General features: G+C 49.1%; 1 protein-coding gene across 2 annotated transcripts in view; it reads left to right on the forward strand.

Annotated features, from left to right (window-relative positions):
* Tnn (tenascin N) overlaps nucleotides 1-6,179 on the forward strand; it is a 73,270-nt gene extending 67,091 nt beyond the window's left edge. For both annotated transcript variants that reach the window (XM_021722537.3, XM_078022360.1), the window contains exons 21-22: nucleotides 2,398-2,561; nucleotides 5,016-6,179. In XM_021722537.3, the coding sequence (XP_021578212.2) occupies nucleotides 2,398-2,561; nucleotides 5,016-5,156 (305 nt within the window). In that variant the 3' untranslated portion in view covers nucleotides 5,157-6,179. The remainder of the gene's footprint in view (nucleotides 1-2,397; nucleotides 2,562-5,015) is intronic.
* The last annotated feature ends 6,074 nt before the right edge of the window (nucleotides 6,180-12,253 follow it).

The raw sequence follows: 12,253 nt of genomic DNA on the forward strand, positions 1-12,253 counted from the left end.
CAGGGGACGGGAGGCTAATGGATTCTCCTGGTCTGAGATGGTAGCTTCCTGGGTCAACTTTCTTGTCCCCTGAAGTGCTGGAAGAGGGGAATGTGTCCCAGGGTGACATTTTGATGAGGTGAATGATGACCATATCAGTGGCCCCACCTTGAACTTGGGTTTAGACCTTTTATGGACCTGCACTGACCCCAAGTCCCGTTGTTCTGAGGTGGGCCTTTGTCCCCCATCAGTGTTTCATCCTCAACCTCAGTGGGAAGGAGGGAGGGCGTCTGAGCCCCACTGACTTGATGACTGATGTCACTCAGGGACATAAGCTTCTTAATGGAACCAGATGACCAGAGCAAGTTATTTTCTGTTTTGTGAGTATACTCACTATCTACACTCTGAATGGTAGGATGGCCTCAGAAAACATTCATCTGCAGAAAACAACCACAAAAAAGTAAAAAAAAAAAAAAAAAATCCTTCCACACTCAGACTGAAACCTGCTTCACCTTTCTTCATCCCAGTGCCCAGGGTTAGATAACCATGAACATATCTTTAAGAGAGCTTCTGCCTGAATTCTTAGAAAACAGCTCTGGGAACGTTCACGCAACTTAGGTCAGCTATGCTCACTGCAAGAACGTGGCTGAGGGGCTCGCGTGTTGTTCCAGCTGTAGTAAACTACCTGGGAGAACCCTGGAGGGAGGGGGAAGTGCCTTTCTTTGACTGGAGACGATGGGGGCAGAGCCATTTTGCTGGGTTGAAGTGGAGTGGCCTCTCTGGCCACTTGCTCCTCCCGCCTTGGCTGGGTGAGGCATAAAAGAGCGGCTGTTCAGCTCACAGAGGTGGAGGGGAAACCAGGACCTTCCCTTTGCACAAAGTGTTACCAACTTTTTTATTTAAAAAAATTTTTTTTTTTTTCGGTACTGGAGATGGAACCCAGGACCAGATGCTTGCTAAACACGTGCCCCATCACCAAGCCGAACCCCCAGGCCCTACCAGTTCTTTATAAACACTCACCTCAGCTAAGCTTTTTGAGCAAGGACTTCCTCATTTTTTATATTCCCAGAGCCTGGCATGGTGCTCATCCATAGCAGGTGTCCAGTAAATGTCCTTGACTAGGTAGGTGAATGCAGGAAACTGTAGTCCGCATCAGAAACATCTAAGGGCTAGTCGAAGCACAGATGGCAGGGGCCCACCCCATAATCGGTTTCTGGTTCTTTAGGGCTAGGCGAAGCCTGTAGGGCTTTCGGAGACAGCTTGCTCTTGCTAGAGCATTCGAAGCCCTGTCTTGGAACCTAGGAGTCATCGTGAACTGGTCTCTCAGAAAGAACACTGGTCTTAGAATCTGAGGAACTGGGGTTGGGTCCCAGCTCTGCCATTTGTGGACTTGGGACTTTAAAATTCCCTAGAGTCTAACCTCTGTGGGTTTATTTCCTCAGGGGACCAAGAGCTGCCCTGCCCACCTTGCAGGCCCGTGAGAGTTAAACGGGAACATGTGTGTGAAGCTGCTCCATGAACTCAGATTCGATGCAATTGTAGGCATCGTTGTTGCTGGAACAGAACTTGACGAAGCTTGAGTGTGATATGGGACTCCGTTGCCTTTTATGAGCTGAGAAAGAAGTGAACTTATAAAGATGACAAGTGCCATAGGGAAAGACAGCTAAGATCATAGAGGCAGGGCCCAGATGGGATGTAAAGAAGTGCGGAATTGTACACCGACGGGCTCCAGGTTCAGGGGTGTGTGCGTACATCGGGGATCAGTGAGGCTCTTCCCTAGCAGTGGTGTTACTAGGCTTTACGGGAGGTTAGGTTTTGACCAATGAAGGGCAGACTTGCCATGAAAGGTGGACTGGCTTGATTTAAAAGTGGAGGGTGCCTGGTGGGGACAGTGGAATCTGAGATTGTGTCTAGGGGACAGCCAAGTGACAAGACTGTCACTTGGAGGAGTAAGTCACCTCCCTGTGGTAGGAAGCAGGATGTTAGGTTGGAGAGAGTGAAAATGGGTGTTTGGGCTTCCGGGGGGCTGGCGGGCGAGAAGCCAGAGAGAAGATGAGGAGAGGCCTGGGGTGGCAGCAACAGGGGAGGGGGGTGCGAGGAGCTGAGGAGAAAGGGTGGTAAAGGGCACGAGGGGCTTGTTGGCCACGCAGAGATGAGAGGACAGAGTGGTCACCTCGTGTGAGGGGTGGCTGGACATTTGATGTAACCGTGAGCTTCCATGTGAAAATGTTGAGGCTGTTGGAGAAACAAGCCTGGAATTGGGGTGACAGGCCAGGAAAGAGGACCTGTTCACTCATGTTCTGCTCCCAGAGAGTGGTGACCATCATGACATATCAGTGACTGGGTCCATGGGCACTTTCCTGGGAATGCCTTGATCATCCCCTTATGGCTCTGCCTCCCTGCTCTTCTCTCCTGCAGGGGACGCTCTTACTTACCACAATGGATGGAAATTTACAACTTTTGACAGGGACAATGATATCGCCCTCAGCAACTGTGCCCTGACCCATCATGGCGGATGGTGGTACAAGAACTGCCACTTGGCCAATCCCAATGGCAAATATGGGGAGACCAAGCACAGTGAGGTATGTGAGAGGCAAACATCTTTCTGTTCCAGCTCTGTCCACATCGGCTCCCCAAAGGGCACCCTGCTCCCTGGTCTGGGGGCTCCTCTCTCTCTCCAAGACTTCCAGTCAGGACAGAAAAGCTTCTCCTCTAGGCTTCAGGCCTTGAGGTCACGCCCCTCCCTGCCCTCTGCATTCCAGGGCTTTACACTTCCTTGGTGTAGGTGGGTGGGAAACTCCAACTGCCCACTGCCGTATAAAGCTAGATACACGGGTCACCGCCATTTCACCTTGCCAGTTCACACACACGTCGTCCCAGTCAGCTTAGGCTGCTCTAACAGAATGCCACTGCAGGGGGCTTGAGCAGCAGACACTTACTTCTCGTAGAGGTTGGGAAATCTAAGATCAGGGTGCCACAGGTCCAGCTCTTGGTGGGGCCTTGCTTCCTGGGTGTAGAGAGAGCAAGAGAGCGAGACAGCGAGAGAGCAGGGTGGGGAGAGAGAGAGAGAGAGGGAGATATTATGGCCTCTTCCTCTTCTCATAAGAGCATTAATCGCATCATAGGACGGTACCTTCATGATCTCATCTAAACTAATGACCTCCTAAAGGCCTACCTCCTGATACCATCACACTGGGGGTTAGGGCTTCCACCTGTGGATGTTGGGGAGACAAGAACTTTTTCCACACCTGACACTTCATGGTCCTTCCTAGTTGTTCTCATGGAATCAGAGCCATTTCTCTCAAGTTCCTGATCACCAGGAAGGTAGTCTCTTCTGCCTCCGGTCGGACTTATCCTTGGATCTACTTCACCGGAAGCCCACCCCGTTTCCTCCCAGAGCATTGTGCTAGACAGGTCTCTGCAGTAAGAGTGTGCGCAGGGCTGAGAGTCCAGGAGGGCACCTCTCCCCTCCTTGCTCTGAGGGTTTCCTAGTAACCACTTCTCAAACCCCCATGACTCTTGAGTATCATCTGGATTCTGTCAGCCACTGGGTGTCTCCTGTGGGCTCTCCCAGCTTCTGGAAAATCGCATCTTTCCTCCTAGTCATCATCAGCCCTCCCCACCAGCCCTCGGAGTTCCATCCTGGGCTTCCAGTTTCCCATCTGTGTTAGCCAGCTTTTTATAGCTGTGACCAAAGTACCTGACAAGGACAACTTAGAGGAGAAAAAGTTTATCTTGGCTCAGGGTTTCAGAGGTTCAGTCCGTGATGGGCCAACTGCGTGGCTCTGGGCCCAAGGTGAGGCAGAACATCATGGCAGAGGGTGTAGTGGAGGAGCTCTGCTCTGCTCCTGGGGGCCAGGAAGCAGCAAGAGACAGAGGGGAAAGGGCCATAGGGAAGATGAGCCCTTCCAGGGCACGGCCCCAGTGACCCTGCTCCTTCAGTCATACCCCACCTGTCTGCAGTTATCACCCAGTGGTCCACTCAAACCAGGATGGGCTGACCAGGTTACAGCTCTCATAGTCTAATCATTTACCTCTGAATCTTCCTCATGTAAAAATCGTGACACGTCCCAGGTCCTGACCCCCCCTTCAGGAAGCCACCTTTCCCCAGAACTCACTCCATTCCAATATTACTACATCTAAAGTCCAGGTACATTTTTATCCCTTTGATCCTAACTAGGCTGAGGAGACTCCCAATCCTTATGTAGTTTTTCAAAGGGAAGAATAAATTTGACCCCCCCCCCAGGGAAGCCAAGGAAGGTGGGCCCATCAATCATGGTGGCAGCATGTGGGCTGACTCAGAGAAACTTGCCATCAGAGATCAGATATTTGAACCGAGCAGCCAGCATGCCCTAAACCATCCCCATATTTGCTAATAAAAGACATTCATCTGGTTAATGTGCTTTTCACAGTCTGCAAGGCATTTAGCTTCTTGTTTATTATTTACCTCACAAATTAAAATACATAAAATCGGTCACTTGGGCTCTTTATTGGCCAGGTTGCAAGGTTATTAAGTGAATTAAATATTATTGTGCTCACCAGTCAAAAGACATAAAATGAAATTTAGTTTTCAGCGGGTTATTTGTTACCCCAGAGCTAATATCTAAACAGTCTAAATTGAAAATGATTTTACACAATTGGCCAATTAATATGTTTATTTTTTGCCTTTAATTTTTTGGAAGGGGAAAGAGTGAGGCCAAACTAATTTGCTCATTGCTGGCCAGGTGGACCCCGTGTTATTTTGGGGGCCTCTGGCCTCATCCACATCCTGGACTCACATCCCATCCTCCTAGCACAGAGGCTGCAGGAATCTGTCCCCTCAGGCTCTCTAACCCCAGCTGCCCAGCAGAGGGTGCCTTCCCATCTGACTCTCATCTCCCCAGAACCAGAGGGGCCACCTTGTCTCCTCTCTCCCCTGGAGAGAGAGAAGGAGGGAGGGAGAGAGGAATTTCACTGGGTACAGAGGACTGCTTGGGACTGTACCCTCCCCTGCCCTCCTGCCGGATGCCTCTTCTTGATGTTGGCCTTCTTCTTAGGGGGTGAACTGGGAGCCCTGGAAAGGACACGAGTTCTCCATTCCTTACGTGGAGTTGAAAATCCGCCCCCACGGCTACAGCAGAGGGCGTTTCTCTGGCAGAAAGAAGCGGACACTGACAGGAAAGACGAGAGCCTTCTGATGGCCGGTTGCAGCAGTCTTCGCAGGAAGCCACCAGCCGGGGTTGGGGCTGTGTAGGCTTGGGCTGGTGGTTAGTGGGGATGGGGGCACAGGAGTCTGAGGGTTGCTCAGGGCCTCTAGTTTCTGAGATTGATGGGTAACCCAGAAGAAATGGGTCCCCCACTTCAAATCACAGCAGTTCCACCCCTGTCACCTGCATTTTCTCCCAGCTACCCCCAGGGGACCCGAGAATCCTCAATATTGTAGTTGCACAGTACGTGTGAGTGGGAAAGGGTGTTGGAACTCACGGGTTTTCAGCCCACTTTTGATAAGTCATATACTGCATTAGGGTGAAAAGATGAATCACCTGGTATCTCACCCATCAGAAATCTCTAGAAATGGGTGTGTATATAGACACACATTTAAAGCTCTGCTACTACAAATATTTCTGGAAAAAGCATCACAGAGAGGTTCCGACTCCCCAGGGGTCAGGGCTGAGGCAGCCTGGCATTTGTTGTTCTTCCTGGGTTTTGAGAGAAAGTGCAGCTCTTACCCACTTTATACTGCTGGTGTTATGGGGCACAGGAAGGGGAAGGGCCAATGCACTCACATTTAGCTGAGCTCTGACGGGGCTCGGCTTGCTGGGAACCGAAGCTCCCATTTTACTGCTATCTTTAACTGCCCCCTTTCCATCCATTTGCATAATCACTTGCATAGATCTGCATATGTTGTAAATAAATTCTCACTCATTTCAACTTTAAATGATTTGACTCTCTTAATAACTAGTTCCACCCAGGACTCTTCCTGGACTCCCCTTTGTGCCCCTGTGGCCCTCAGCCTCGCACTTCCCTGGCTCCCCTCCCTGCTGGACCCTGGGTTTTCCCAGGTTCCCCAGCCCCATGAGGCTCACTGCTTGACTGGACAGAGTCAGATTCTTCTTGCTTGTTTCCTATCATCCTGGAAGTTTTCTGTAGCTAAGTCAATGGCCATTGAAGTAACTTAAAATCCTATTCAAGAAGAAATAAACCACTTGATCAAAAATAAATTTCACTTTGTGTGTGTGTGTTTTTTTTTTCCTGAATAAGTGCACTTGAACGCTAAACTTAACCTAAGTGCAAGTGAAGGCGCAATTGGCACATTATGATGGAATCTGGTTGACTGTGCTGTCTTCCTGTGATGGCAAATGATGGCATTTGCAATGCAGAAGCACATGAGTGGGAAGGAAGTGTATGTCCTAAAAGCTACAGTGTCCCATCAGGGCAGGTGTAGGTAACTGCCTGGGCTTCTCCAGGTGTTGACCTCTGGGTGAACGTCACGCCATATTCCTGAGACTGTCTTTGCCAACCTTCCAAGTTGGCAGTTTTCCTGTTTCTGTCCCACTCCCTCCCCAGATGGACACACTGAGCAATGCCATAGTAACCCTAGATCTAATAATGAGTGGTCTGCGTGAGATATGGTCTTCATGTTGGGGCTGATCAGTTCATTGACTCAGGAACCTATGAAGAGTTCGCTGGCTTGGTACCAGGCAGCCTGTTGGACACTGGGGGAAATGGATGAGCAAGCCCAACGCTGGCCTGGTGTTCACAAAGCCGTCATTCACTCATTCATTCACCTATTCATTCAACACACATGTGATGTACCGGGTTCCCTCCGAAGCACTGGACCTAGCCGCGTGAACAAGACATTTGCTTATATGTTTTGTTCTGTATATTCTAGTGCTTATATACTAGAGGTCAAGACCAGCAATAAATAGCAAATAAATTATGCTCATAGTCTAGTGTTGGAGACTGACAATGAAGAATAAGTATCTAATTTCAAGAGTGATAAATGCTGCAGGAGAAAAAGAGTAGGATTAAGAGATGGAGGTGATGAACTCAAAAAGCTAAGCCCAAAAAACCCAAATAACCCAATCAATAAATGGGCCAAGGACCTGAACCAGTCACTTCTGAGAAGATGATATACAATCAATCAACAAATCCATGAAAAAATGTTCATCATCACTAGCAATCAGAAAAATGCAAATTAAAACCACTCTAAGATTTCATCTCACTCCAGTCAGAATGGCAGCTATTATGCATACAAACAACAATAAGTGTTGGTGAGGATGTGGGGAAAAAGGCACACTCATACACTGCTGGTGGGACTGCAAATTTGTGCAGCGAATATGGAAAGCAATAAGGAGATTTCTTGGAAAATGGGGAATGGAACCACCATTTGACCCAACTATCCTTCTTCTCTGTCTATAACCAAAGGACTTAAAAACATCATACTACAGGGACACAGCCACTTCAATGTTTATAGCAGCACAATTCACAATAGCTAAACTGTGCAACCAACCCAGGTGCCCTTCAATAGATGAATGGATAAAAAAGTGGCATATATACACAATGGAATATTACTCAGCAATAAAAGAGAATAAAATCATGGCATTTTCAGGTAAATGGATAAAGTTGGAGAAGATAATGCTAAGTGAAGTTAACCAATCCCAAAAAACCAAATGCTGAATGTTTTCTTTGATATAAGGAGGCTGATTCACAGTGGGATAGGGAGAAGGAACATGGGCGGAATGGACGAGCTTTAGATAGGGCAGAGGGGTTGGAGGGGAAGGGAGGTGGCATGGGGTTAGAAATGATGGTGGAATGTGATGGACATCATTTTCCAAAGTCCATGTATGAAGACATGAATTGGTGTGAATATACTTTGTATACAACCAGAGATATGAAAAATTGTGCTCTGTATGTGTAACAAGAATTGTGATTCATTCTGCTGTCATATATTAAAAAAAAAGAGAGATGGAGGTGGGGCCGGGGTGAGGAGGGTGCTGTGATGGGCTCTGAGGGGGAGCTTTTCAGACACATGCCAGGTTTCTTTCAGCCTTGACCCAGCTTTGTTGGGCCCTGGACCTGAGCTCTTTTCCTTGCTTGTCTTAAAGGTCCTTCTATACAGCTTCCCAGTTTCAAGTCATCTCTGGATTCCTCTGTGCTATGCTCTGTACCTGTGCATGAGGGTACTCAGCCCTGTGACTCAGAAGCCCTGGGCCCATCCTGGTAGGTCCAGGAGAGAGAGAGAGAGAGAGAGAGAGAGAGAGAGAGAGAGAGAGAGAGAGAGAGAGAGAGAGAGAGAAAGAAAGAATTTTAATATTTATTTTTTGTTTTTGGCGGACACACATCTTTGTATGTGTTGCTGAGGATCGAACCCAGGCCGCACGCACGCCAGGTGAGCTCACTACTGCTTGAGCCACATCCCCAGCCCTGCTCTTCAGTTTTAACCTGCTTCTTAAACTCAAGCATTCATGAAACACGGAATGCTGCACCCTGTCCCCGGATGTTGTAAGTCAGTAGGTGTGGGGGGTTGGGGGCTCCTGCTGGATTGGTGACCACTCTGAGTAGCCCTGAACTGGATCTTTTTGCTGAAGGTCTTTTTGCTCTGGAGGGGTCTGATGGCAGTAGATTACAGGGTGCACACCCGTGCTCACTGAGCCAGGCTTTCTCCACCAGGGGCCACAGGGATCCTGTAGGAAACTGGAGTGGGTTAGTTAGTTCATATTCCTTTGCATGTAGGACCTATGCTGGCCCAAAGGAGGGGTGGGGTGGAGAACTCAGCTGACCTTCAAGAGTTCCACTGGGGCAGGGAAGGAAGTCTGGGAAGCTTGTTCCAAAAGGTGTTTATCTGGCTCTGGGAGGCATTCCACCCCTGACCCTTCACGTGTGCCTGACCTCTTTTGATGTGGCAAGCTCCTGAAGCTCCTGCTCTGGTGGCTGAATATGGGCCAGGATCTGAGCCATCAAGGTTGTGAAGCTCCTGGGAAGCAATGTCTACCCCTTAGTGCAAACCAGAGCACACAGAAGCTCACGTGGAAGGGTTGGACCGCAGGCCAGGCCAGGGTAGGGACAGGACAGTAGTCATGCAAGCGTTTGGTGGAGTTCCCTGAGTGTGGCCTGCCCCATACAGGACACAGGATGAGCAGAACCACCATGGCTCTAGAGCAGCTGGCAGGGCTGTGGGAAGACAGTGTGGCAACAAACTAGGACAGTGGCAGCGTGGGGACCGTGAGTCACCAGGGCCATGGTGAGCAGAGCAGGGCCACCAATCCCACTGTGGGTGCTGGAGAAATTTTGTGGTGATGCATCAGCATTAGTTCTGGAAGGATAGGTCTGAATCTTCCAGGAGAGGACACAGATACCCTGGGGTGCCAGGGCACCTAGCAGATGTGAAGAGTTTGGGAGCCAGTGGGCCAGGATTCCCTGCCATGCCATCACAGTGGCCTGCCAGAGTCTGCCTGGGCACAATTCAGGAGTCACTTGTCAAAAGAAATGAAATTTATTTTTAGAACCACACACACCAAGCAAAACAGCTCCTCAGGAAAAAACCCTCAGAGCCCAACTGCCACCACCGGCTTCCCACAAGCCTCTCTCCCAACCACAAGCCTCTCCACCTCCCACAATCCTCCTGCTCTTGAGGCCGATTGGCTGGGTTGCATGGGCGGAGCCAAATAGTCCCCCAATGAGCAGCTCCGTGGTCTGAAAGGGCAGGGAAACAGCCCAATGAGGATCACCGCAGAGGAGCCAATCAGCTAGATGTTGCTGGGACCTCTGTGAGCCAATCATCAGCTGGCAGCTGGAAGTTTGCTGGGGCCCCTTGGCCCTTTGGCTGTGGCTCTCAATAGTGGCCCTCAGCTGGCACTGCCCATCAGAGTCCACATGAGCTTTGATGTGCACAGAGACTCACTCCCCTCCAGAGACTCCATTTCAGTGGGTCTCAGGTGAGTCCTGTGCATCTGAGCTTTTCAAAGCTCCCCGGGGGATTCTAACATCCCACAGGGACCAGAGCTACTGCTCACATGAAAGCATTTGGACAGCGTAGAACTCTCAGAGGTTCCTAAACTCTGCAGTGACACGGTCAGGTTTTATTTTGAAAATATCATCAGTCTGAAGGCAGAATAGAGAATGGGGGTGGTGGGATTTTTTAAAAAATATATTTTTAATTGAAACATGGTGATTGCACACATCTGAGGGGCTCAGTTTGACATTTCAGTACACGTATATAATGTGTAATGATCAGATCCGGGTAATTGGCGCATCCATGGCCTCAGGCATTCCTCATTCTCTGTATTGGGAGCATTCACAACCCTTTCTACGAGCTATTTTGAAATATTCAATTAATTGTTGTCAACCACAGTTACTCGGCTGTGCCGCAGAACATCAGAAGGCATCCAACTGCACCTGCCACCCATCTAACCATCCTCGTGGGGAGGGATTGGGGAGGATGGAGAATCACGAGTTCAGGCAACGCGTAATGACTTCCTTGGCCTGCGACCGGGAAAGGGAGGGAGGGCGCAGGTGAAACATATCTATGGAAGGAAAGTCAACAGGATTTAAGAGGAGGGGCCGTCCTCACCTGGCAGAGCTTGGAGTCGGATGCTGCTCATAGCTGCTTTCTCTGGGAAAGGGTCCTGAGTCTGTGTTAGTCAGATGAGGTCAAGAGCTTTGTTTTTGAACTTGGAATTTTCAGCGATTCAAGGACTATTGCAGCTAGGAAGTGCTGAAGGAATTGTGACCAAGGAAGGAGAAGAACCAGGTGTGGGGTGTGAAAGGAAAATATGTACATGGGAGAAATGCAGATGCAGGAATAGCCAGGAGGAAGGAGAAACAGGAACGGCGAAGAGCTCTTGGTAAAGGGTAGTCAGTTACTGGAAAAGGTCTTCTACTAAACAAACTTCCAAGTCATGCTTTAATCCCTTCACCAGGGCAGGAGGACGTGCCTGTCCCTAGGAGCTGATCAGCACAGTTAGGGCCTGCACCCTGGTGCTAGAGTCTTGCTATACTCATCACAGCCAGGAGATGGCAGTGTTGTCTTACCAAGAGCCTCTTGCCTTAGCATCTCTCTCCTCCATAATGCGGGAATCTGGGAGCTAGGGTTTCCCACTTCTCTTCCTTCTTGGGAAGTTGTATGGAGGGTCAACCAGGGTGGCTCATATCAACATCCACCTGCCCTTGGTGGTTGCTCAGGCAGTGTTGTTGCTGGACCAATTCACAAGTAGATAAGAGGTGCTACCTTGAAGAGGTTGCCTATGAGACCTGGCCTCTGTTCCCAGACCTGGCGTACCAGGCTGAGCGGGGAGACAGGGGCTGGAGGTTGTCAGCATGCAGGAAGGTAAGGGGCACTCCTGGAAGGGATTTCAAGCAGCTCCAAGTTTTCAAATGCTTCCCAAAGCCCTCTTTTTGGTTGTTTGCTTCCGTGGGGGAAAGGCTTTTGGTTCTAATTCCAATGTTATCTAAAGAAGTTACATTTCCAGGTTAGCCCATAAGCCGGTTTATTCTATAAAATAGATGAACTGCAGTGTAATTGTAAGAACAAAGCAGAAAACAATAGTACTGCAGTAGTATTATAATTCCAATAAAAGAAGGAAATGAAATGAAAGCAGTGCTTTATTTTGGTGAGTAAGGACTATTAGGCTTAGAGACAGCTAAGGAGGCAGATGGGGCTTGCTATGGAGCATCTGAAGGAGACATTTGGGCATGTCACAGGTTACGGCAGATTGCATTCAGTAATTTCTGACTCAAAGGAGGTGCTCCTAGAAGTCTGGAGGAACCCAAATCAGCAAATTAGCCTGGGCTGGGCCTGGTGTGTGGGTGCTCTGGGGCAAGAGCCTGAGACTCTGGTTTCCATTCCAGGCCAGATCAGTGGGCTTCCTTTCGGTGGGCCTCATTTTCTTCATTTATAAAGTGGATGTCAAATGAGGTAATGAAAGTGCTCTCTATGTATTGCAAACCCTCTGGAATGGTAAGATAGTAGGTTTTATGATTTCATTCAAAACTTTTGATTTTTGTGTTGCTTTTCTGTTTTCCTCCTTGCTAGGGGTGTGTCTCTAGCCAGCTCTAAGGCTGTTCACAGGATCATATGGTTCATGAATGGAAGAAAGAGAAAGAGAAGAGTGAGACAGGGAAAGGTTAGTAAAAATCAGGGTGAATCCCCATCGCGTGGGGCCTGTCTGCACGGTTCTGTCCCGTGGAATTTGCTTTCTTCCCGAGAGTCGCTCCTCCTCTGACTCCTGGGACAGCTCTCTCATGACTTTCCCTCTATTCTTATTAACAACACCCAACCTTTACTGAGCACTTT

This window comes from Ictidomys tridecemlineatus, chromosome 10 (assembly GCF_052094955.1).
Source record: "Ictidomys tridecemlineatus isolate mIctTri1 chromosome 10, mIctTri1.hap1, whole genome shotgun sequence".
Lineage (NCBI taxonomy): Eukaryota > Metazoa > Chordata > Mammalia > Rodentia > Sciuridae > Ictidomys > Ictidomys tridecemlineatus.